This window comes from Chanos chanos, chromosome 8 (genome assembly GCF_902362185.1).
Source record: "Chanos chanos chromosome 8, fChaCha1.1, whole genome shotgun sequence".
NCBI classification, from domain to species: domain Eukaryota; kingdom Metazoa; phylum Chordata; class Actinopteri; order Gonorynchiformes; family Chanidae; genus Chanos; species Chanos chanos.
The window spans coordinates 15,703,154-15,729,906 of NC_044502.1; the positions used below are offsets into that span (position 1 = coordinate 15,703,154).

Consider the following 26,753-nt stretch of genomic DNA (forward strand, 5'->3'; position numbering starts at 1 on the left):
GCAACAAAATTAAAGCTGACTTTTTATTACAAAAATCAAACAGTAAGATTAAGAAATATGTATCTACACAGAGATGACACTGAACTTTCCAACAATAAAAGGATGTTTTTTAATCACAATAAACAAACTGAAACGATTAAAAAAAAAAGAAAAGAAAGAAAATAAATATCATTCTCTGCTTGTATTCCCTCTTGGTCATTCCTTGAAACATTATCTTGATGCCAGTGTGACATAACATTAAGCTGTTTTTTACTGCTGTGGGTGGTCCCTTTTGCTATCCCTAGAAGTATAAATGTGATGCAAGACAATGCCTCCACATGTTTCAGTCCAAGGGACAAGATACACATCGATTATGTAAGAAGTTTTGAAACTGCCCTTCAGAGGAGCACATCAAGAGAAGACCATCTCTTTTGGCAGAGAGAAGATATCAGCATTCCACTGTATATGCCTCTCAGGGATAGTACAGTGGAGTCAGACAGTTTTTCCTCCTCAGTATATGGATATTTAATGAAAAAAAAAAGAGTACTTCAATAACTTAAGTTTTCCTTATAGGGATAACTGAATGCAATAGTATATCTGCAGCAATCCGTATTGTTCATGACACGTGTTTCTGAAAAACATTGAAGAGTCTATTTGTTTTTCCTATCCACAGGTGTTAATGGATGACATATGCCTGAATCAGACCGGTGATATGGCAGCTATGTTGCTTTGTTTCCCTCACCTGCAAGACTCGTGTCCTCGATTTGTCAGACTGACTATTGTACGGGTGGTCATGTACGCCTTCATGGTGATCACCATTCTGATGACTGTGTGTGGAAACCTTCTGGTCATTATCTCTATAACCCATTTCAAGCAACTGCACAGTCCTACCAATTTCATTCTCCGTTCCTTGGCTGTGGTCGATTGTTGTTTAGGCTGCTTTGTTATGCCTTTCAGTATGGTCAGATCTGTTGAAGGGTGCTGGTACATGGGAGAAAATTTCTGTAAAGTCCATTCCAGTTTAGACATGATGCTCTGCACTACATCTATACTGCACCTGTGTTTGGTATCAATTGACAGGTACTATGCCATTTGTGACCCTTTGCAATACAGTACAAAAGTTACAGTGTTTAAAGTGATTAGTGGCACTATTATCATCTGGTTGTTTTCATTTTTGTTCTGTTTTGGTGTTGTGTTCTCTGGAGTAAATATGGTAGGTTTAGAGACATTCATCTTAATGACCTACTGTGAGGGGAGCTGTGCCTTGTTTTTTAACAAAGAGTGGGGGATCATTGCACCCACCGTATCATTTTACATTCCAGCAGCTGTGATGACCTGTCTGTACATAAAGATCTTTCATGTTGCCAGGAAACATGCCAAGGTCATGTCTGATAGGCTGGCAACAGTGACTTGTTCTGAGCTGAAGAACCAAGCTTCAGAGCAGAGAGAGAGGAAGGCTGCTAAAACACTGGCCATCGTAATGGGAGTGTTTCTGCTCTGCTGGCTGCCCTTTTTTATTACCACTCTTATAGATCCTTTCGTTAACTTCCAAACACCTTTTCATATATTTGATGCTGTTATGTGGTTTGCTTACTTTAATTCCACATGTAACCCTGTCATCTATGCTTTCTTCTATCCACATTTTCGAAAGGCATTTAAAATTATTATAGCAAAGATTTCTGGAATGAGGACAAACACACATATCCTAGTGGTTGAATAATTACAGGATTTCATCCTGAGCTCTTTCTATTACTCTTGGAAACTGGCAGGGGCAATGTGGTAGGTTATTACAGATTAAAAAGGGGGGGGGGGGTATTCTGCTGAAGCAGTGGACTAAGTCAAAATGACAAAGTTATGCTAAAGCATGTCTCTTAGAACAATACAAAAATCTGCGAACCAAAGTGACAAAATAATGCTCACACAAGATTCACTTCACACACTGCCTTGGTTGAAATCACTCCCCATAAGACTGTTCCCTCCTCAGTCCCATATGCCCATAAGTTACATGACATCGCAATTACCGCAGTCACACATATGTCAACCTTTGGTCCAGGGATTATGTAAAACTGCTTTTTGACAATGTTTATTGTAAAACACGAAACAGTAATAAAATCTAAGTGCCCCATATTTAAGCTTATTTTACCTTAAACTGCTTTAACCATGGTTAATTAACACTATGAATGACAAGCCATGTGTTATTTCACATTCAGAATCACCTAACCACTCTAAAAAGAACACACCTTTGTAACACTGCATCTCTTTGAACAGTTCAACAATGCAGTGCAGCCAATGAAACTAAGCTTTTACTCAAAAATAGCCTTGCCAATTACATTTGTACTACGATAAAACGGTATTACGCTCACTTGTTGGATTGCCATCACCACAACTGGACTGCAAAGGAACAGTTTACGCTTGCGGAGCAATAAACAGACCTCACAGCGCCCTGGAGCAATGCAGCCAATGAAACTAAGCTTTTACTCAAAAGTAGCCTTGTAAATCACATTTGTACTATGACAGTACAAATGTAACAACTCTTGTAAACCTCCCTAATACAGTCTACACATTTACATGCATGATGCACACTCATGAGCATTTTATTACTACGTTTTTTTTAAACATCAGTTTTCAAGAAGGCCAAAAGAACAACAAAAAGTAAGAGAAGCAGATAAATCCACAATGTTTGTATTTCTCGCAGAATAGGGATAAGAATAGAAAATAAAAATATCCCTGTAAGCAGCTATTCAAGGTCTCCATGAAAAACAGCATCAAGCTGTGCTACTGCCTCAATTCAGTGCTGATGTTTGCTTTGCTAAAATGTGAGTATGATATTTTGTGGGCCATCAAGAATTTAATTACTAGCAAGGAGCTAACATTAGAAATTTGACAATGACAACTAGGGTGTGTGCATTCTTTGAAAATCACATCTCACAATGCAGCACACTGCATGAAAAGAGGTGTATCCAGCAGTTTGCAGCTCTGTTACACGGCATGGAATACTCCTGAATATGTACTAGGTTTAGGGGTCGGCTTAGAGCCCTTAGTTGCCATGGTGGATAATCCCTTGGGGGTGCTTGCAAGGGAACATTTGCACTTCACAGCTTGGGCCACCAGGTATCCTGCAATTGGTCGAAAGTCTTTCTTTGGATTGGTGGAGCAATGTCTTGCCCCTCCTCTAAAACCCTTCCCCATTGGTCCATTGTGTGTCCCCAGGCATGATCTCATATGGTTTATATTATTAATATTATTATTGTTATTATTATTATTGGTGGTGTTGTTTTATGTTCATAGGTAGATTGTACAGATAGTCTGTCAAACAAAAATGAATTACACAAATTTTATTATAAATAAGGAAAATACAGTATAATATAAATTATACAGCATATAAATTGACAGTTTTATATATATATATATATATATATATATACACACACACACACACACACACACACACACACACACACACACACACACACACATATATATATATATATATAGATATATATCAATGTACAACATAGAACAGAATACATTAGAACAGAATATACTGTAACATCATGGTACATAATATAAATGCTTTTTGGGAACATGAATGAAACTCTAAATGTTGAGCATTCCCAAGAGCAACTCAGCTTCCGTGGTCTCCATTGTGAATCTATCCGCACCAACTCGTGCATGGTGATTCACAACATATTTTTGGTCTTTGTCCAGTCTATTCTGCATGGGGTATTGGCATGGGGTATTGGCTGGCTTCCCATCCAAGATGGCGTCCTCCTCTTCAGAAATTAGATCTACTGATGCGGTCTTCCATTAGGCAGCCTCTTCCTCAGTTTAAAGAACACTAGCTCTGGCCTTGTGCAGCTGCAAAACACAGTGAAAACAGAAATTAGATCACTGAAAGTAGCAAATGGAGAAAAAGTCTAGGAACTACTGGGGAAATAATTATGTTTTGACTTACTCTTCTCCTCCTTTGCCTCTTTCGAGCGGCGATCCTGCCCACCTCTTTGTTCTCTAGATTCCCTTCTTGGTTCATCCTGTAACTCTTTCCAATAGTCTCAATAAGTCTTGCAGGAGTGGAGAAGAAAGGAAGATTGATTAAAAGTTTGTTTAGAATTCCAGGTACTGCTATGAAACAATTGCGATGATATAGCCTACCAACAAAACACATTGTCTTACCTTGGGGGTATTTCAGAAAGCGGGTTTAGTGAAAACTCTGAGTTTGTTAACCCTGAGATGAAGGAAACTCTGGGTTTCTAACCACCTCAAACTCAACCTGGAGAAAACGGTGCTTCTGTACTTTCCTGCAAAGAACTCCCCAACGATCGACACTGCAATCACCATCGAGGGATCTGTGGTGTTCCCCACCACAGCAGCCAAAAACCTAGGCATAACCCTCGACAACCAGCTAACCTACTCTGGTCACATCGCGGCAGTCACTCGATCCTGCAGATTCTTCCTATACAATATCAGGAGAATCTGCCCATTCCTCACACAGCAGGCGACCCAGCTCCTGGTCCAAGTGCTTGTCATCTCCCGCCTGGACTACTGCAACGTCCTACTGGCTGGCTTACCGACCTGCGCCATCAGGCCGCTCCAGCTCGTGCAGAACGCCGCTGCACGCCTGGTCTTCAACCTCCCTAAGCACTCTCATGTCACTCCACTGCTTACTGCGCTCCACTGGCTTCCGGTAGCTGCCTGCATCCAATTCAAGACACTGGTACTGGCCTACCAGGCAACAAGAGGCTCCGCCCCATCATACCTTCAGTCCCTAATAACTCCGTATACCACTACTAGAACCCTCCGCTCTACGACCTCTGGTCAGCTGACGGTCCCCTCACTTCGGGAACCCGGCAGCCGCTCCTCCCGACCACGCCTCTTCTCTGCCATTGCCCCTTGGTGGTGGAGTGGAACGACCTCCCTCATACAGTTAGGACTGCGGAATCCCTCACCATCTTCCGCAAGAAACTGAAAACCCACCTCTTCAGAACCCACCTAAGCCTAAACCCCCCCCTTCCTTAAAAAAAAAACAAAAAAAAAACCTTGTCTTGTATCTATGTTTGTCTAAGAATTCCAGGGCGCAATACGAAGGAGTAAATTGAATCTGCCACTGCAAGTGCATCATTTCTCAGTCAGTTTTAGCCATTTTCCTCAGGAGATGTATTTTATACAACTACTTAATTCATAACTGAGAAAACATAAGGATGACATTAAATTCTACAGTTCTACATGCAGAATTAACCTGGCATTTATTGAACATCTCACTGTGTCAATATGTGCTGTGGAGGTTGATGGACTCTCCTCCTGGCAATGCCCAGTCATGCTCTGTTAAAAAGGATAAGAACATGTCATCCCTTCAGTGTGCATTTTAAACTCAAAATTCCACACAAGAATGTCAAAACATTTGAATGGGGAGAGAAATATCAGTAGCTACCATACATAATATTAATGTAAACCACAGTGGGCCTTTCTGAATCCCTCTCAGCGGCAGCAGACAATGTGTCTTCATCATCATCCTGTAATGAAGAAGAGCATTCTGTTTCAGTATACTACTGTAATTGGCAAAATCTCTGGGAGTATTTCCAGCCCAAATGTTAATCTGCTATGCAGGGTATTAGGCGAGAGGACATTTGTGTCTTAAAAAAGCATTCTGTTGGGGCTTAAAGCTACTCCAAGTTGAAATAGCCACTGAATGATATTTACTTCGTTTAATATGTCAAATTTGATAAAAACCAAAATGAGGTACAATCATGAGCTTATAGGCCTAAGAAAAATGTGCCTTACTTGTTTGAATCTTTTTATATTTAATTTTCAGCGGCTGCCAAGTGCGCTTTGTACCCATGGGATTGCACCTAAAAGGAAATATAATTTTATTCAGTCACATTCCACCACTTCCACCGGTAATATTAAAAGAAAGTGTGGTTAAATGAATAGACTACTGCATTCAAACATACGCACTGACTCGGGCAGCAATTCTCTCCCACGCCAATTGTCTCGCCTTTGCTGATGTAGCTGCATTGACCCCCCCCCCCCCCCCCCCCAATTTTTTTTTTTTTTTTTTTTTTTTTTTAATGTGCTCATTCTCGCCATAAGCAAGTATCAGAATTACTAACTGCAGCGGGGTGAAGTAAACCGACTTTTGTTTTTGCCGGTTGCCATGGTGAATCGTAGTATCGGAGCTCCATTGATGATGGCTTTTTACAATTGTCATGCACGCACTTAACTCAGAGTTGACATACTCAGAGTTGATTGAACTATCTCAGATCAGCTTTTCTGGAACCGAAAACTCGGAGTTTCCCAACTCAGGGTTCATCAACTCAGAGTTCAGGATTAGACTCAGAGTTTGTTAAACCTGCTTTCTGGAATACCCCCCTTGTCTGTGGATCATATCTGTGCGTGTTGTTTTCAGCATTATGCATTCTCCGCACAGCTTCCTGTAGAAGCAAAATGACTACAAGAGTTAAATTCAACCACATTAAGGGATAAAGCAGCTAAAGAAATGCGAACGTATCAGAATGTGCGGCAGTCAAAGACAAACCGCCTGTCCAACTGCCGAATAACATTCTCCATGAACATTTACTGCTGTTCAGACATCTTCTTAAAAATGCATTTAACGGGGACACCAGTTGTTTGTTTTCGTTTGGACTCGGCGTTGGAATAATTGGATATTCCCGGCGCACGAGTAGCCTCTCCACTCCGCTGTCCGTTTGAAAACTCAAGTGTTCTTTTGCAAGCCATCTTCAAAATGCACACTATCAACAGAATACGGAGTACAACTTCTGTAATCCTTCTGTGACTTGCTTCTCCTATGTACAGGTAACCCCTTCCCCACAGCAAATTTCGCGCTGCAGTTGCACACAATGCTATTGGTTACTGTCACTCTATGCCATGCACGCACAGAAAACTGACTGGACAGGGCTCAATCTTAGATTCTCAGTGGGTGGTTTGAAAATGGGGCGCGTCCGCGTACTGAGAAACATTCCAAACAAACAAGCGAGGAACAACAGTAGCAACAACAACAACAACAACAACAACAAAAACTCCTGTACCCTGTAAACTTAAAAAAAACCCAAAACAACTCCTGTACCCTTTGTCCCGCATCCCTCATATTAGGATAAGTATCGTACTTTCGTTGGTTGTTTTGTTTTTAACTGTCAGAAATAAAAATAAATGGATCCATTCTTTTACCCACCCGGCACGAGCTGCTTATGCCGTTGCGGCATAGTTTCTAATCTATTTAATAGCGCTGCGTCAAAAGCAGTAAAAATGCAACATAGCCGAGTTTTTTTAAAAGCCTTGCTTTCACCCAATGGCTGAGAGGAGAGGATTGAGGACGGTCATCAAGAGGCTGTGGCGGCCGTCAATCAAACTGTGAAGCTGTGGGGCCAATGAATTCATTTGCTATGTCACAAAAACCAAACTTTGTAAAACTTCATGAAGGTAAACGCTGTCCACCGACATCATGGTCAAAAGGAAAAAGATCTTTTATCCCTTCTGACCATGCTACTCATCCAGTAGAGATTTTGTCTTGATATAAAGATTTGCACTGAAATTGTTTTATTTTATGTAATATTTTATTGAGCCTTATTTATTCTTATAGTTGGATTTGGTCAGAGGTTTAACTTGAAAGACTTGAGCTGTATGACGCCTGCTGCTTTGCTTAAGTACAGTTGCCTTTGATGGGCCTGTAATGGCCAATGCATGTTGGATGTCTATCAATACAAGTGTACACAAGTGTTTCTTATTCAGTTAGACTGACATTATTTCTAAGTTTCTCTCAGCGTTGGTAACATGTCCCACATTGTCCCACACAAACTTACTACTTGTCCCCCATTTGGTCTGTTTGCATCTGGTCACCCTATACCTTTGACCCCAAGTAAAGGACAGTTGCATAACCATCAAATATGTAATTAATGAACCTCTCATTTAGACTTTTTTTTAAAATTATGTTTTCAGTGTGTTTTTGTATGCTCCATTTGAAGAGTCCATTGTAATTTAGTTGCACAACAGTGCAATGACATTAAAGGCTATATGGGCCTACCACTGCTGTATTATACACCATGCAACACCTAACAAGTTTGTGTGGTTATCAAAATATAGCCTAAATATTACATATAGGCTAACCAATAGAAAGTTACAGCGAGGAAGGGGGGCAGGCTTCTGTACCAAGTCCCACCTAGACCACTGACTGTTATTAGCATTTGAAAGGCCAAGCCATCAGCTAACGACTGTGGTCACGCGGATGCCTGAAAACCTCCGTCTAACAGCTGTATTCGTGGGAGTTTTCAGGTCTGCATAACAAAGTTCTGCAGGGATCCGAATACCTCCGGCAAACAGCAGGTTTGGCGGAAGTTTACTTTGTTCGGATATTTCCAGATACACCACTTCTCACGCAGAGGCAGAAGCTGAAATATTTTGCAAATATTTACAAAGGATGGGTTATGCAACATTACGTGGAGAAGTATGTATGAAAAATGATGTTATTTTAAAACATGTCGTCTCTATATGTTCCCTCTGAAAAACAACTCTATGACATGGACAAAAGGGTGCTGAAACATTTCTCTTTTGCCCCATTTTGAGTAAACACATTGTCATGATTTGTTGAAGAGGCTGGATGCATGTGCAGGTTAGCCAGAGTTTTACCGAAACAGAACATGGCATACAAGACTTCTTCCAACTTACAGGGTTGAGGACTCGCATCAGGTCGACATGTAGCAGGAGTAGTTTTAGCCCGTACAAATTAATATGAAGTTCATCAAAATATTAGATTCTCATTCCCCTGAGTATGTTCAAGTGTTCTAGTGATATATTACAGACACCAGAACACAACACACAGTTCCACACAGACAACCAAGGTCAAAACCAGGAGTGTTTATACACAACTGAACAGGGCCTAACTAACTGAAAACAGGAGGAACTAATGGAATCAATTAACAAGGTGAAGTAAGGAAACCAAGACATAACCCAAAACCTCACAAACTAACCACTAGATGGGTAAAGTGAGAATCAGAGCGTGACAGTACCCCCTCTAACCCATGGCTCCTGCTATGCGACAGACCATCTTGGAGAAACTGGGGAGCCAGGAAGACAAGGACACTTGGGGAGGACACAAGCGGACACCAGGGGTGGTACACAAGACAAGGCTGGGTGGTCTGAAGGCTATGGAGGTGGACCAGGAGATGGGGCAGGGTGCAACTGACACTCTAAACTCAAAACTAACTGGGAATAAGAGCACCTCGGAAAACAGGCACACCATCAATATGCAGTGATGACGCCTTCATGATTTTTTTCAGTAGCAAAATTGAAAATATCAGGCAAACAATTCGGAATATAAATTTAAAACTAGATAATTTGATAACACTGTAGATAACAATATAACTATATCAGATCAGCGATTAGAATGTTTTACTCCCCTTCAAGCCACTGAAGTAACCTCACTAATTTCTTCATCAAAATCACCAACTTGTATATTAGATCCCTTACCTACACGTTTCCTCAAACAGGTATTACCAGTAGTCATCGAACCTCTTCAATAATCAATTCCTCTCTTAGCACTGGCTATGTACCTAAATCCTTTAAACTAGCAGTCAGGATTTAGGCCTCATCATAGCACAGAGACAGCACTGGTTAAAGTTGCAAATGACCTATTACTGGCCTCTGATCAGGGTTGTGTCTCCTTGCTTGTGTTGCTTGACCTCAGTGCAGCCTTTGACACCACTGATCATACTATTCCCCTTGATCGACTAGAAAATGTTGTTGGAGTTAAGGGAACGGCCCTCTTATGGCTTATGGCTTTTTTCTTTATATATGCTACCTCTAGGTAATATTATTCGTAAACACGGTATTAGCTTCCACTGCTATGCTGATGACACACAGTTGAGAGACACCAGCTTAACAAAATTGAGGAATGTGTAAAGGATATTAGGCACTGGATGCTTACTAACTTCCTCTCACTTAACTCTGAAAAGACAGAAGTGCTTGTACTAGGATCACGTGCAGCTAGGAGTAAGCTTTCCGATCACATAGTAACTCTAACTCTTCTTCATCATATGCAGCAGTAAAAGACCTTGGTGTAATTATTGACTCCAGTATTTCATTTGAAGGTCATATAGATAACATTACCAGGATAGCCTTCTTTCATCTTAGAAATATTAACAGGATAAGAAATGCATTGTCATTTCAAGATGCTGAAAAATTGGTTCATGCTTTCATTACCACCTCTAGGTTAGACTATTGTAATGCCTTACTGTCTGGATGTTCTAATAGGTATATAAATAAGCTGCAGTTAGTTCAGAATGCAGCAACCAGAGTTCTTACTAGAACCAAAAGATATGACCACATCACTCCTATCTTATCCACACTGCACTGGCTCCCAGTCAAAGCTCGCATTGATTATAAAATCTTACTATTAACCTATAGAGCACTAAATGGTCTTGCGCCACAGTACCTGAGTGAACTCCTGGTCTTTTATGATCCACCACGCCTACTTAGATCAAAAGGTGCAGACCATTTATTGGTACCTCGAGTTGTGACGGCTACAGCAGGGGGCAGAGCCCTCTCTTACAGTGCCCCACAGTTATGGAACAGCCTCCCAATTAAAGTTCGAGACTCAGACACAGTCACTATGTTTAAGTCAAGGCTGAAAACTTATCTGTTTAGCCATGCCTTTTGCTAACAGCTCTTTATTAGGTAAAGGAGAAGATCTGGAGGGTTCTCAGGCATAGAATGTTTGGTGAACTGGGATGTTTGGATGCTGTGGCCCCCCCACTCTAACATGTTCACTCAGGTTTGTTGACGGTGGAGTGGGTGGCAGCCTTGTGTCCCAGAGTGTCCTCATGTCCATACTACCTTCTAGCTCTCCCTTTTAGCTATTCTGTAGTAGCTAGTCTTGCTGGAGTCCCTGCCTGCACTCGGCACACGATGTACATTTTCCCTTAACCATTATGTGGAAATGAACATCTAACAATGTCTCTCTCTCTCTCTCTCTCTCTCTCTCTCTCTGTCGAGCCACATGTGCTACTCATGAGATACCAGTGATCCTCCTGCCCTCTGGACCGATCCATCTTGGTTTTATCATCTTTCATCTCCCTATCAGCCACCTGTCAGCATCGCCATCCCCTTTGTTCATGCTCTGAATTTACTTGCAATTGTAACTGCCCGCTGGGTTGGCACCTATTGCACACCTGTCTGGCCAAGAAGGGGTCTCCTCTCTCTGTGGTCCTTCTCAAGATTTCTCCCATTTTCCCATTCCTTTTTGGGTTTTTGGGGAGTTTTTTCTTGCCTGCCATGAGGATTAAGTCAGGAGGTGCCGTCCTGTTTTGAATTTGACTGTTGTGGCCTGTAAAGCCCTTTGAGACTGTAAACAGTGATATTGCGCTCTAAATAAACTTGAAACTCTGAGGTGGACCAAGAGACGGAGCCAGGCAGTCCAGAGGATCTGGAGGTGGAACGGGGGATGGTGGGTCCAGAAGGTCAGGAGACTCTGCAGGTGGAGCAAACAATGGCAGGTCCAGAGGGTCAGCTACTGCTGCAGGTCCTGTGACTGGAGCCACAGCAGTGACAACACCCAGAGCTGGGGGAGGAGCCTTTGAGGCAGTGGGGATGGGACTAGGAGCCAGACCAAGAGCTGGATGAGAAGCCTTCATGATGACAGGAGCGGGACCAGGAACCAGATGAGGATCCTCTGCAGTGACCTGGACTGGACCAGTAGCCAAGGGATGGGCCTCCAAAGTGGCAAGGACGGGACCAGGAGCTGAGGGTGGGGGCCTCTGCAGTGATGAGGATGGGACCAGGAGCAGGACCAGAGGACCCAGAGATGAGCACTGCCTCTGCAGTGTCAGGACCAAGAGCAGGAGACCCAGTGGTCTGCACAGCTTCTGCGGCATCAGGAGCAGGAGACCCAGAGGCAGGCATAGCCCCTGCGGTGACAGGACCAGGAGACCCAGAGGCATGTGTAGAGGATTGAGAAATTGCCTCTACTTATAGTTTAGTTTAACAACAGACACGCCCCCTGTTTTTTTTTTTTTTTTTTTGGATAATCAAAACTATTGTAATTGTCCTTTCAAGAGTTTATATTCTCAGGGAGTGATATCATCCAGACAGTAGGTGGCGTTTCGTGCTCCTGTGAGTCAGCCAGGGAGACATAGCTTCCATCTCTAAGCCTGTGCAGTTCAGAAATAAAATGGCGCTGGCTACAGTAAGACACTAAAGAATGTCATCTCTCTTCACTGATTCACAGCTATGGCAAAACAACTTTTAAACTTTATACTTTAATGAAATCCCATTGGTACTCTCATACAAATGTTTTGTAGTGTTTTGGTGTGATTGCAATGCGTGTAGAATGTTTCAGTGTGTAGTTGCTACCTAGTTAGTACAGGCTTCGCATTCCACATTATTCCTGGAATAGCAATGTTAGCTACATTACCTAGAAATTTCTCATCGTACCACGTGTGTTTGCAAATTTCGACATTACACGGTAATCCTGTCACACAAGAAGATTTGATGTTAATGTCATATATGTGTCATATATGTTAATGTAGACTGCTTTACCAACTCTCCTGAGGTGTATGCAGTGCTAAATTAGCATGCCACAACAATGGAAGAGAGGCTGGTTGAGATGTTCTGCCAGTCCAGGGTGCTGGACCAACTTTATTGTGACCAGGGTAAAACTCTGAGGCCCAAGTGAAAGGGAAGGTATGACACCAGCTGGGCATGTACAAGATGCAAAGCACCATGTTTCTTCCCCCCAGAGTGATGGTCTAGTGTAGCTGTTCTGAAGACTAAATGAGCCGAATATAACACAAACATGTGTTATATTGTTGTTTATTCCAGAACCACACATATACACCTTGTACCTTTTTGAGAATGCCTTTATTAAAGAAGAGTGGCGGAACATACAAACTCTCTGTGCATTCTGACCGATGCCCACTCAGTGATCACGACTATCAAGCCAGCATTCCCATAGCCTCCGCAACAGTAGCATGTCAACAGGATGCTCATCATGCAGCTGTCCAGTGTCACCTAGTAACACCAGAGGGACGGGGACCAACAGCTGCCACTGGTCCGTGGACGTGTTATTCTGCTGTACACCAGGTTCAGTGAAGCAATAATGATGTTCCAAAGAGCTGCGCACCCCAGGGGGACTTTGGTGGGCTACTAGAGATGGACATCAGAGAGGAGGTATGATCCAGGTACCTGTGGGAGCTGTGGTAGCATCTGGGGAACATCTGATAAGAGCTGCAGGGTGCCAGAAACACACCTAGAATGACAATACACTGCTAAACTCAGACACTTAACATGCACTCCTTTGGTCAGTGATAGGGACAAAGTGTGCATTTAGAAACATTCCAAAAGGACATCCAAAACTCTGTCATTCAGTTGAGCTTAAAGAGACAGTTGATCCCTCTACATAGCCCTTTCCTGTTGGAAAGAGATGGTATTCATCCCATCATGTGACAAAAGTTGAAAAACAAAAGTTAAAGGGGTTACCTAAAAACATTCAGTCATGAAGCAGATCTTACTCCATCTCATCAAGAGTAATCAATGTTAATAATATTGCGTATATATTTAACATATTATACATCTTTTTCAATTTCATTGCAGCTTAAATTTTAAATTAGTCTGAAGGAATGAAGCCGAGAACATCATGAGTGAGTGTTCATTTAGTTAGTGAGCGAGCAACTGATGGTTAAATATTGCATTTATTTCAAGATTTGGGGCCATAATTGATTATTTAAAGCTAGGTGTATTATATGTGATGCTATTGTCTATCATAGCTACTAGTGTATACCATGAGGTTTTATTTACTGCACACACACCACGAGCACACCCCACGAGCCACAGAAACAGTAAGCTTTCCTTACTGCCAATCTCTTCATCCATGATAAGTGTCTCACAAAATAAATATGTCTAGTGGAGAAATGCTTCTACTACTATGACTAATAATACTGTAATACTAAATATATAAATAAATAAGTACACACACACACACACACACACACACACACACACATATATGTGTGTGTGTCTGTATATATCTATATCTATCTATATCTATCTATATATGATAAAGATAAAGATAGATAGCAATGTGTATTGTCTCTGGGCCAGGCTGCCATTTGATGCTACCTACTAGGTGAGGGGTGGGGTGTTTATGTAATGCCCCACGAGTCTTTATGCTCCTGCCCATTTTATTTTTTTAAAGTATAAATATAATGGAGGGTTATGCTTCCACATGTGTCTGTAAAAGGTGATTGTGCATTTTTTTGGAGTAAGAACATTTTATGGGTAAGAACACCTAAACTGGAGCACTGAAGAACACATCCGCAGAGAAATCGTGGGATAACAATTCCAGGCTTAAGTCACATGTACTGCAGAGCTACAAAATAGTAGTTAGAATTATTTGTTTGTTAGTTCTTTGTTCGATGTATTCCTGTTTTGAGTAAAATGTAAGAAAAACATCTTTTTGACTTTGAAATGATCCACTGGTGTTGATGGAGCACACAGGGCTGAATCAGACTGATGATGGGGAGACTGTGCTGTTGTGTTATCCACACCTGCAAGGCTCCTGTCCTCGACTTAACAGACTACCTGTGGTACAATTGACCATGTATTTTTTCATATCAACCATGATCCTAATGACTGTTTGTGGGAATCTTTTGGTCATCATCTCCATATCCCATTTCAGACAACTGCATGGTCCCACCAATTTCATCATCCTCTCCTTGGCCCTAGTAGATTGTTGTTTAGGCTGCTTTGTTATGCCTTTTACTATGGTCAAAACTGTTGAGGGCTGCTGGTATTTTGGCCAGTTTTTTTGTCAATTCCATTCTAGTCTTGACATGATGCTGTGCACCACATCTATACTGCATCTGTGTTTGATATCAATTGATAGGTACTTTGCCATTTGTGAGCCTCTGCAATACAGAACAAAAATTACAACATTTAAGGTGACTGTCCTTGTTGTTATCATGTGGTTGTTTTCATTTGCATTCAGCTTTGGACTTATGTTCTCAGGGGCAAATTCAGTAGGTTTTGAGGAATTTATCCTATTGAACGCCTGTGCGGGAAGCTGTCTTTTACTTTTTAACACAGAGTGGGGGATCATTGCTCCTCTAGTATCATTCTTCATTCCAGGATGTGTGATGAGCTGTCTGTACATAAAGATCTTTCATGTTGCTAGGACACATGCCAAGGTCATGTCTAAGAGGCTGGCAACAGTGACCTGTTCTGAGCTAAAGAACCAAGCATCAGAGCAGAGAGAGAGGAAGGCTGCTAAAACGCTGGCTGTTGTAATGGGAGTGTTTCTGATCTGCTGGACGTCTTTTTTCCTTATTCTTGTTATCGATCCTTTTGTTAATTTTTCAACACCTGTTGAGGTTTTTGATACTTTTTTCTGGATTGGTTACTTTAATTCAACTTGTAATCCCATTATCTATGCTTTTTTCTATCCACATTTTCGAAAGGCTTTTAAAATTATTATAGCAAAAACTTGTGGGATTAACACTGCCAAGAATATTACATTATCTTTGTAAGCACATTCTAATCATCCTTATGATAGAAAAACATAAATTCATATATTCTTGAGATTACATTAAATGGATTAAACCAAAATAAGGAAGTTCATTCATACTTTTATCACATATTAGAGCAGTCTGATTTTGTTGGAGCATCTCAGATGATGGCAGGGACAGGACCCAATTGTGTTGCAGTACATGTCACACTAGAAAAGTGTAGTAAAGCTAAAACTGATTTTTCTGCAGTGTTTAAAATTTCTGACTGTAAAACAAAATCTTTGAATGTATAGTATGCTTTACTTTGTACTTCATTTACTTGAATTGTTCAAGATATAAAGCATACCATAATTCAGCGATTCTTAACTCCAGCCCTGGGGGCCCACTGTCCTGCAAATCTTTAATTCTTCGTTATCACAGTTAATTGAGCTAATCAAGGGCTTGATGATTGATTGATCAGTGGAATAAGGTGTGTCAGTCCTGAGTTAAAAAAAAGATGTGCAGGACAGTGGGCCCCCTGGACTGGAGTTGAGAATCACTAGCATAATTTTTTATAAAAGTCTACATAATGTATGAAACAAAAAGAAAAAATGCCTACTGTCAAGTGTTATGTCTGTTATAAAACCCCACCCCTGCCCACCTTTAATTGACCCCTCTTCACTGCATCACTAACTCACTCCATGATTACCCTGTATTTACTTAAGAATCAATTCATATTCCCTCTCCCACCTTATCTGTGTCTAATGTACCTGCACACACTGTCAGTACAGGTATGCTCACAGGGAATCTTAGGCCTGTGTTTCTGTATAGCTCCCTTCTGGATGAAATGAGATTTCTATAAATAAACCGGATTCATACTATTTTTTTTCTCACATTTTTTTTAACCATTTTGCCAGTGCTGAAGCATGAAGACTTAAATGTGTCAGCCACGGCTTCTTTCCCCCCTGTGACCTGTGTATATGCATGTCCACAGGAAAAGTAGCATGTGTAGAGACCCATGATATTTCCCTGTACTCACCTGCAACTGTGCAGGCACTCCATTGTTATCAGGTGTCTCTGAAGGGTTGCACCTGGGTTGTATGGGTCTTTATGAACAAACACTTTTAAAAATTTTAATGATTTAAATGGAAAATGTCTGTTTAGTATATTTTTAATTATATGCGGGTGATAATTTAAAAACACCTTAGATCTATAATTGATAGAGATAAAAAAAGAATGCTGAAATTCAATGTGTCAATGTCCTGCCTACAACCAGGCCAACAGAATATTTAACTGAGTTTTTACAGTGTCCTAGAAACTATTTGCTGGCCCACATCAATTGACCCATGCACCACTGCCGAGACCAACAACCAGTATCTGTCGCGTTGTGTGAAGGAGGCTGGATATAAGTGCAGGTCACCACTTTCTTTATTTAAACCAAACATAAGAAAAACTTCCAAAAGACTTACAAAAACAGGTACAGAACTTCAGGGAAACAAGGCACTCCAACATAACACAGTGAACACCTAACAACGCAAGACAAAGAAACAGTAGAACCAAGGAGTATTTATAGCAAACTAAACAAGGCTTAAATGAACTAAGAACAGGTGTACGCAATGATTTAGCTAAAAGGGCTATACAAGGGAATCAGGAGGTGACATAGGGCTCTACCAAGACAAACTAAAAGAGGAGGAAACAAGAGGAACAGGGAAACAGAAACCAGACTCATCCCGAGGGGCTTGACAAAATGAACTAATGATATGAAAAAGGGATAGAGAGGAACATAAAAGGGACAGGGTGTGACAGTATCTTTATTTTATCTGTGTGCACTCAGACTTGAAAAAAACTATTATGTCTCTCTGATCAGTGTTGTTGTATGTGTTTTTTTCTTTTTCAATCAATGCAAGTACGGCAAGGAATGTATATGAAATTCTACAATATTATTTGATTACGCACATGTTAATGCAACAAAACTGTGGGCCTGCTAGATGTATCAATTTTTTAATTATCAGAATAGGATCATGTTGATCATAAAACATTTTCTTTCTTTTTGCTCTATTTATTTATTTAGAATTGCTTATCTTAACCCAGTAGCAGGGATGGATAGCTGTAGGAGCTTGAAGGCCCAGAAGTAAGAAGTCTTCAAGTATTGCTGTGTTCACTCTCTGTTCTGTGTTTCTCTGGGTTGGAGATGCGTGGATATTTTTTTGTCTGTCTCTAGTGTAAGGTTGTATTTATTTTTGCTTTTAGATAAAATATTGAATTTTCCCTGCGCTCTTGTACTCCATCCTGTCCAACTGCCAAATAACATTCTCCATGAACGTTTACTGCTGTTCAGACACAATGCTATTGGTTACTGTCATGCTACGCCATGCACGCACAGAAAACTGATTGGACAGGACTCAACCTTAGATTCTAAGTGGGTGGTTTGAAAACGGGACGCGTCCTTATACTGAGGAGAAACACTCCAAACAAACAAGCGAGGAACAACAACAAAAAAACTCCTGTGCCCTGTAAACTTTAAAAAAACAATGACTCCTGTATCCTTTGTCCCGCATCCCTCATACTGAGATAATGTCCCACATTTTCGCTCGGTGTTTGGTTTTTAACTGTCAGAAATAAAAAATATGGATCCATTCTTTTACCCGCCCGGCACATGAGCCGCTTATGCTTTTGCAGCATAGTTTCTAATCTATTTAATAGCACTATGTCAAAAGCAGTAAAAATGCAACATAGCCAAGTTTTTTTAAAAGCCTCGCTTTCACCCAATGGCTGAGAGGAGAGGATTGAGGGTGGTCATCAAGAGGCTGTGGCGGCCGCCAATCAAACTGTGCAGCTGTGGGGCCGACGAATTTCTTTGCTACGTCACAAAAACAAAACTTAGTAAAACTTTACAGATATGAAAGTAAACGCTGTCAGCCGACATCATGGTCAAAAAGAAAGGTTCTTTTATCCCTTCTGACCATGCTACTCATCCAAAAGAGTTTTGGATTAACATAAAGATTTGCATTGAAATTGTTTTATTTTATGTAATATTTTATTTTGAGCCTTATTTATTCTTATAGTTGGATTTGGACAGGGGTTTAACTTGAAAGACTTGAGCTGTATGATGCCTGCTGCTTTAAGTACAGTTGCCTTTGATGGGCCTGTAATGGCCAATGCATGTTGGATGTCTATCAATACAAGTGTTTCTTATTCAGTTAGACTGACATTATATCTAAGTTTTACGTTATCTCTCAGCATTGGTAACATGTCCCACACAAACTTACTACTTGTCCCCCATTTGGTCTGCGTCCAGTCACCCTATATGTTTGACCCCCAAGTAGAGGACAGTTGCATAACCATCAAATATGTAATTAATGAACCTCTCATTTAGACTTTTTTTTAAATTATGTTTTCAGTGTGTTTTTGTGTGCTCCATTTGAAGAGTCCATTGTAATTTAGCTGCACGACAGAGGAATGACATTGAAGGCTATATGGGCCTACCACTCCTGTATTATACACCATGCAACACCTAACAAGTTTGTGTGGTTATCAAAATATAGCCTAAATCTTACATATAGGCTAACCGATAGAAAGTTACAGCGAGGAAGGGGGGCATGCTTCTGTACCAAGTCCCACCTAGACCACTGACTGTTATTAGCATTTGAAAGGCCAAGCCATCAGCTAATGACTGTGGTGTGGCAGGGTGACGCCGAACAGGGGTTCGGGTGGCCCAAAGCACACCAAAAATAAACAAAAAAAATGGCTCCGCCGCAAATAGCACGTAAGTGCACGGTGTTTTATTTACAGTGCAACAAAAAAAAAACCAGTCCCAAGTGAAGAAAAGTGAAAAACAAAATGTCCAAAACGGCAAATATTTACAGGAAGGAAAAAATGGATATATATTTACAAGAAAAAAAACAAACAAACAAACAAAATATATATAGAGAGATAAACAAATAAATAAACAAATAAACAAAATATATAGATAAACAAATAAACAAATTGCTACTATCAGTTCTCACTACGTTCAATTCACTACACCACAGCTACACTCTGTTTCTCCTGTCTCCCTCAACCTACAATAATGAAAAACCCCCTTTTGTACTGTAAGCCCCTCCCCTCGGAACATACCAGCTTCCCCTTTGTTGATTTAAAATAAAATGGCAATTAATTATTCACCCCCGTACATATACACAATCACAAACTCAAATATACACTCCACAGTAATTGTTAACTTTCACCATTTCTGGCTGGTAACAGCCGATCATTACATTTTAACATAAAAACCCCTTTTCCCTGGAGTGGCCCCTTCCCCACGTGCATCACGCATGCGCCACCCCAGCTAAACCAAATAAATGAATTCGCATTCCACCAGTTCTGTTTGGTCCTCCCCTGCACCGGTAGTCCCAGGCTACTGTAACACCGACAACCAAACAGACGGACAAACAGAGAAAACAGATGGAGACACGACAATCCAACAAACACTACAACGCAATACAAATATGGGTAACACTTTATTTTAAGGTTCACATGTTAGCCATTGACACGACTAATAAATGCCTGTATTAATGTCCAATAAGGTATGTGTTAAGCATCATTAATCATTTATTAGGTGTGTATTTATTGATTTCTTACCCTTAACAAATAAGCCCTTTATTCTTGATATATCCTTAATAACAGGCTAATAGGTCTCAATCTCAACTTACTGATACTTAGTAAGTATCAAAACAGATCATTTATAGGCTCCTAATATACTGTCTGAATATGTTACTTATAGTGCCAGAGTAAGTGTAAAATAAGTATTCATATTGACAAACTTCATTGCTATATTTCATTGCGCAGGCTGCTGTGGGCTACAGCCCTTTACATCCAGGAGATGGGTTCCCTGTTCTAAAGTGGAAATTGGTTCAGTGGCAACAAGCACAGTACTATCATTAATGCCTATGAATTATGTCATTATTGATCCAGCACAGGTTCCCTATTCTAAAGTCAGGACTTACTTCCCCCTTACAAGAATGACATGATGAAAACAGTATTCTAGAACAACTCAGGAAATAAAGACACATTTGCCATTAATAAACAGCCAATACCTCAATGTTACTTCAAAGTAGGTTACCCATTCTAAAGTAAAGGCTGATAGCGTGAAGACAGAGTAAAGAAGATGAAATCAAAGTACAGTATGCATTAAACATCAAAATGTTTATTTTAAAATATACACACATGTAAATACATTTACATTCTTGTCAAACATAAAAAGTTCTATTTTGTATAAAACCTCGTTCTTCATAAAAGATTTACTTAGAACAGTATGAGAACTCCACTGCAAATTATGGGAAAAACATTCAAAGCATAATTCACTAGAAATTTAAACCAATCTGCACACACTTTGTATGAAATTTGTTATTGAACAATGAAGAACTTTCAAAGACCGCATGTCCTAGTATTTAAGCATAATTGGGAGCAAATGCCCTCTAGCTTTCAGATCCTCGATTGACCTTTTGATGTCTGGTGTTACATGACTGGCACATCTCTTTGCAAAACCCAGCAGTGTTTCTACTGCTGGGTCAAATTCTAGGGTGCTGTAGGTCTTGGGGTCAGCAATGTGCAATTCGGCAATGGGGGCTGTGGCTGCAATGGTTCCTCTGTCGATGTTATGCCTATGGAATGCCTCGGTCATTGTGCGAACCTTCCCAAATGTTTTAAGGACTTGCTGATAGCGCTGTATCACCTCTTGTGGACCTCGAACTTTTACAAAATAAACATACATACACAGTCATGATAAATGTGCTCTCCTCTACATTTACCCATAAAGGTAAAGCAATTTCAAAAACACTAAACGACCTTTCAGAGGGCACATTTGCACCTAACTCTTAAGTAATTGCAGTAATGTCAAACACCCCATTACTGGTGATTTTACTCTTTTACAAAATACATTTTACAGCAATATAAAGTAAATATTTTCTACATCTGTGAAACACATATTGGTGAACATCTTTTAATCTGACCCATTTGACTCTAGTGGCCCCATCTGCCATCAATCAACAGTATCCCAGTCTGGTCACTATGTACTATATAAACGGTTACCTCTTGTATGATGTGGAAGACGAGATTTGATTGCCTTTTGGTGTTTTTTCTTTTTGCTTGATGTGGGAACAAGAGGGGGGTCTGACTTGCTGAAACTGGTTGAGGAGTCATCCACATCATCATGGGTTTCAGCCTCTTTTCTGTATTTAAAAACTGAAAGAAATAATCAAGAATCTCATTTACGTAAAGTATTCATATTTTCATTGTTATAAGCCATGTGCCTGACTGTTGCTGTAGTTATTCAATGACACAAGCAAAGATGTGGTTAACCAATGGTACTGGTAGGAGACAGGTGTTTAAGGTTTCTTAGATCCTATGTAATCAGTACAACATGTCAGTGCCCTAGGCTGGCTGCGGAGTCAGCGTTATTCAAAAACCCTATTGATTGGTGATTTGATCACCAATCACATATAGGTGGGCTATATATGGCTATATACATGAGACAGAAAACTAATATGAGCGAACTCTTGCGACATTTGCTGAGAGAAAAGAGAATCGCAGCCTTGAACGGCAGGAAACAACATGGCCGAACATAAGGCTGGCAGCAGTTTCACACAAATAGGAGCAAAATAGCTTTAAACTAGCTTGTACCGGTGTGATTTTGAAAATTTAAAGATGCTAGGCGATAACACGTACAAATGTAAGAATTACATTTTTTTTGTCACTGCGGTCAAATGACCGGCGCTCGGCGCTTCTAGTTTTAAACAGTTAACATTAAGTTTAAACAAACAATCATCTCCAAAATTTATTTACCCCTCTCTTTTTTGTCTCCTACAAGTTGCTGCCGCAGGAAATCACGTTCCTTTTCCAACTCTGCAATCATTTTCTCCTGCCATATTATTTTCTCCTGAAGAAATTCCATCCGCAGGGTCACTGACGCCAAACCTACAATGGATACATCATTCACCAAAATTAAGAAATAATAAATTCAAAATAGCCTGACCAAAGTCTATTAATGTCAAAAGGCAGGTTTTCTTTTCTTATATGCAGCTTGGAAAATCAATGTAGCCAAAATAAATTTGATTCAAGCAGCATGTAAAAAAACCTTAATTATGCTCCTACATTGCAGACAACTTACTTGCATCAGAGCCTTGGCTGCTGCAGCTTGCCATGGGAGAACTCCCTTCGTCCTTAGCAAGTGACACAGTGGGTGGAGTTGCACCTTCTAGCTTCTCCATAGGATTCACTTTGAGTGTTTTTATTTTCCGTTTAGGCTGTAGAAAGAATGTGTGGTGTTTAAACATGTCCTTCTCCAGCTAAACTGGCTATCTTTGGCACATTAAATCTGCCAAATTACTAATGGCTAACATTAACTAAGGTAGTCGATTCTGCTAATAAGCCTGTCTGAATTCTCAACTTGCACACAGCTAATCTTTGCTAACAAAAGTTACAAAGATGAGACCTATACAAAATCAAAACATACCATATCCAAAGTTATAGATAAAAATCCAGCAAGCTCTAATTATTTCCAAGATACCAGGCGAGACCGAAACCAGGTTACTTGGCAAAACCTGACCAGCTCAACTACATACGTTAACTTAGATCAAATCTGATTGGTCGACCCCTGAATGAACTCCCTACCCCGCGCATATTTTTCTTTGGGTCGTTTTCTGTCCATAGCTGGCGGGAAATGGATAGCTTTTTACGAGAAATATTCTTCAGACCATCTTTCAGGGGAAACGAGAAGCTTGTTAGGTACCTTATGCAGTTAGGCCTCTTGAGAAGGTTCATGAGATGCCCATCTTGTCACCACGTCATGAAATACAAGAAGTCCTACGGAGGGAAGGAGCCAAAATGGTAAGAATGTGCTTTTGAGTTATGTCTGTATTGTTCATAGATGTAGTAGCCCTATTTAATGTGCGCTACAGCACTTTACCCAGCTCACTGCCTTATTGTTGTATTGAGCTTTTTGAGAGCCCAGGATATTTAGCTGTTTTGCTAACTTTTGTGACTAATGTAGTCAAATGTTACTGTAAAAATACAATGGTAACACTAGCTAAGATAAATTAGGACATTATATTCTGGAATTGAACATTTACAAACAATGGACCCAAATTCATCAGTTACATAAAGGAACGTGTAAAAATGCCTGAGATTTTGTGCTGATGACAATTCAGTTCAGATTAAGCACATAAAAACATTTGCCCTGTGACATACAGCTTAACTGTGGCATCACACATGCATAATTTCATAGTTTTACGATTTGTACTCCTTAGGGTATGCCGTGATGCTTGCCACAAGAAATGTTTCAGCAGGAGCATCCGCAGTGGTTCATTATTTGCTCAGTCCCACATTAGTCTGCAGGCGTGGATGCACTTTATTTACAGGTGAGTGACAACTTAGTTGTTTTAGATCATCCGTATTTTTGCCTAATGGCAGTATAAGCAAAAGACCTGAGTAGGTTTCACTGGAAAATTGAATTGAATTTTTGTATGTAATGGAGTCGAATGCGTGCTGTGTTTCTTAGGTTTGCTCAGGGTCTCCGTCTGCGACAAGTAGATATGCTGCAAGAGGGCATTACTGGAAGCTCCACTACATTGACAAAGCTTGCATATCGGCTGCGTAGCGTTTGCAAGGCTGCAATGAAAAGAGTAAGACGAAGGGGTGACCAGAGACTTGGCAGAAGACAGGAAATTGTGTTGATTGATGAAAGTAAATTTGGCCATAAGCGAAAGGTATAGTGATGTCATTTGTTCAGTCTGATTAATTGAGTTAAATCAAAGGTTTTTGAGTTCCATTTCTTCCATGAGTCCATTTTAATTGGGCATTGATTTTTTTTATAAATAGTATAACAGGGGACGACACTGCAGCCGCGCCTCATGGGTATTTGGGATGCTTGGTGTCAGGGAGGAAAAGAGAAGACCTATTCTGAGGGTTGTAAGACGTCGTTCAACTCAGCAACTCATGCCTATTGTACAGAAGTACATTAAACATGGAGCCACTGTTATTTCAGATGGATGGACAGCCTATAGATGCCTGAATGATGCTGGCTACAATCACGTGAGTGTCAACCATGAGGAGTTCTTTGTTGACCCTGACACTGGAGCACACACTCAAAATATTGAAAGATTCTGGGGACTCTGCAAAGCTTCCATTTGGAGACTGAGAGGAAACAGATCCGAGAATATGCTGAAAGATCATCTGGATGTGATCGTATGGACATACTGGCGGGGAATGAGACATAGAGATGGCCCTCTTGCTATGCTCATACATGACATTAAAAAAAAATACCCTCTGTGAAGTGATGAAATATATCTGTGACAATCATACTGTCCTGTATTTTAAGAATACCTCCCAGGCTGTCGGAAGCTTACGGTTTTCAAGAAAGATCCCTGTGTTTAAATGAAGTTATAGTTCAGTGTCATAACAATCTGAATACACTGGTAGCTGAGACAGAGACAGGTTTGTTATGTTGTTTTGAAGAACTGATTTCCCTGCAATGTTAAGTCCAAAACTGTTATTATCATGCAGTTGACCATGGAAGCTGCCATTTTTGTGTGTTTGTGTGGCCACCTTTTGGCTACAAAGTTATTATGAGCACATGAATGTTATCAAATACTGTCTTGTTAATGTTTTCTATTAAACATTTCAGAATTTCCAATAACTGATTTGATCTTTCTATTATTGTAATTAGAAAACAACCTTTACTTTAGAACAGGGAACCTGTTCTTAGGTAGTACTGAGATATTGGCTGTTTATTAATGTCTACTGTATATGAGTTTTCATCATGTCATTCTTGTAAGGGGGAAGTAAGTCCTGACTTTAGAATAGGGAACCTGTGCTGGATCAATAATGACATAATTCATAGGCATTAATGATAGTACTGTGCTTGTTGCCACTGAACCAATTTCCACTTTAGAACAGGGAACCCATCTCCTGGATGTAAAGGGCTGTAGCCTACAGCAGCCTGCGCAATGAAATATAGCAATGAAGTTTGTCAATATGAATACTTATTTTACACTTACTCTGGCACTATAAGTAACATATTCAGACAGTATATTAGGAGCCTATAAATGGTCTGCTCTGATACTTACTAAGTATCAGTAAGTTGAGATTGAGACCTATTAGCCTGTTATTAAGGATATATCAAGAATAAAGGGCTTATTTGTTAAGGGTAAGAAATCAATAAATACACACCTAATAAATGATTAATGATGCTTAACACATACCTTATTGGACACTAATACAGGCATTTATTAGTCATGTGTTAATGGCTAACATGTGAACCTTAAAATAAAGTGTTACCCAAATATGCAAACCAAGCGACATGTATAATAAAGACGGGACAAACATTTATCTGGGTAATTGTGTACGTGTGTAACCTGATAAAGATGCTAACGGTAAAACAAACAGTAAAGACGCTAACAAACATTTAGGTGTAATTGGAGGTGTTTGTAGGGTGTTTTAAACTGTAAGATTGGAACGTGAATTGAAAATGTTTGTGTGTATGGAACTGGATAACCTGCTGCATGCTTCGAGTGTGCACCCTCGAAGCTAACGCAATATGTGATTAGAATGGGTGTATTATAGATATGTATGAATGACGTACACGTAACAGGACACAAACACGAACGAACAAAGTACAACTATGGAAAAGTGGTTGGTTTGGGGGGGGAAAGGCGCCGCTCGCGGCCTGAGACAGAGCCCTCTGTCACAGTGGTCACGTGGATGCCTGAAAACCTCCGTCTAATAGCTGTATTCTGACATTTGCGGGAGTTTTCAGGTCTGCATAACAAAGTTCTGCGGGCATCTAAATACCTCCGGCAAACAGCAGGTTTAACGGAAGTATACTTTGTCCGGATATTTCCGAATACACCACTTTTCACGCAGTGAGTATCAATCACAGGAATCTGAAATGGTGCCAGGAAGAAAAAAGAAGTGCACTAGCTGAACACATAGTCCTGGGTTGGGTGCACAAACTTCAGCATCGCTTACATCTAGAAACGGTGACAGGACCTAACAGGGCAGCATGCGTGGGGTCTTCTTTTTTTTTATTTTTCACATTATTTTCTGCTTGGCAAGAGGGAGGCTGATTAGTCCAGACCTCGATTACTTCGTGGGCCTGTGGCTGGAGGGGATTAAAACACATAGTGGTAGTTACAGTTACCGTTCAGCTTTGTTTTATAGAAGTAAATTCTCAGAGTTTAAAAATAAAAACACAAATCATGTGTAGCGCCCCTAGATCATATGCCTGATGCTAAAAGGGCGTCCTGGGTTCTT

General features: G+C 40.4%; 2 protein-coding genes across 2 annotated transcripts; both read left to right on the plus strand.

Moving 5' to 3' along the window:
* The first annotated feature begins 658 nt into the window (after positions 1 to 658).
* Positions 659 to 1,699, plus strand: LOC115818802 (trace amine-associated receptor 4-like). The gene has a single exon (XM_030782288.1). It carries the CDS (start codon positions 659 to 661, stop codon positions 1,697 to 1,699), a length of 1,041 nt encoding a protein of 346 aa, XP_030638148.1.
* A 12,766-nt stretch (positions 1,700 to 14,465) lies between these two features.
* Positions 14,466 to 15,506, plus strand: LOC115819347 (trace amine-associated receptor 4-like). The gene has a single exon (XM_030782912.1). The coding sequence runs from the start codon at positions 14,466 to 14,468 to the stop codon at positions 15,504 to 15,506; it is 1,041 nt and encodes a 346-aa protein (XP_030638772.1).
* The last annotated feature ends 11,247 nt before the right edge of the window (positions 15,507 to 26,753 follow it).

Coding starts and splice junctions, on each gene's coding strand:
- LOC115818802 (XM_030782288.1), top strand. CDS start 659: ATGGATGACATATGCCTGAATCAGACCGGTGATATGGCAGCTATGTTG.
- LOC115819347 (XM_030782912.1), top strand. CDS start 14,466: ATGGAGCACACAGGGCTGAATCAGACTGATGATGGGGAGACTGTGCTG.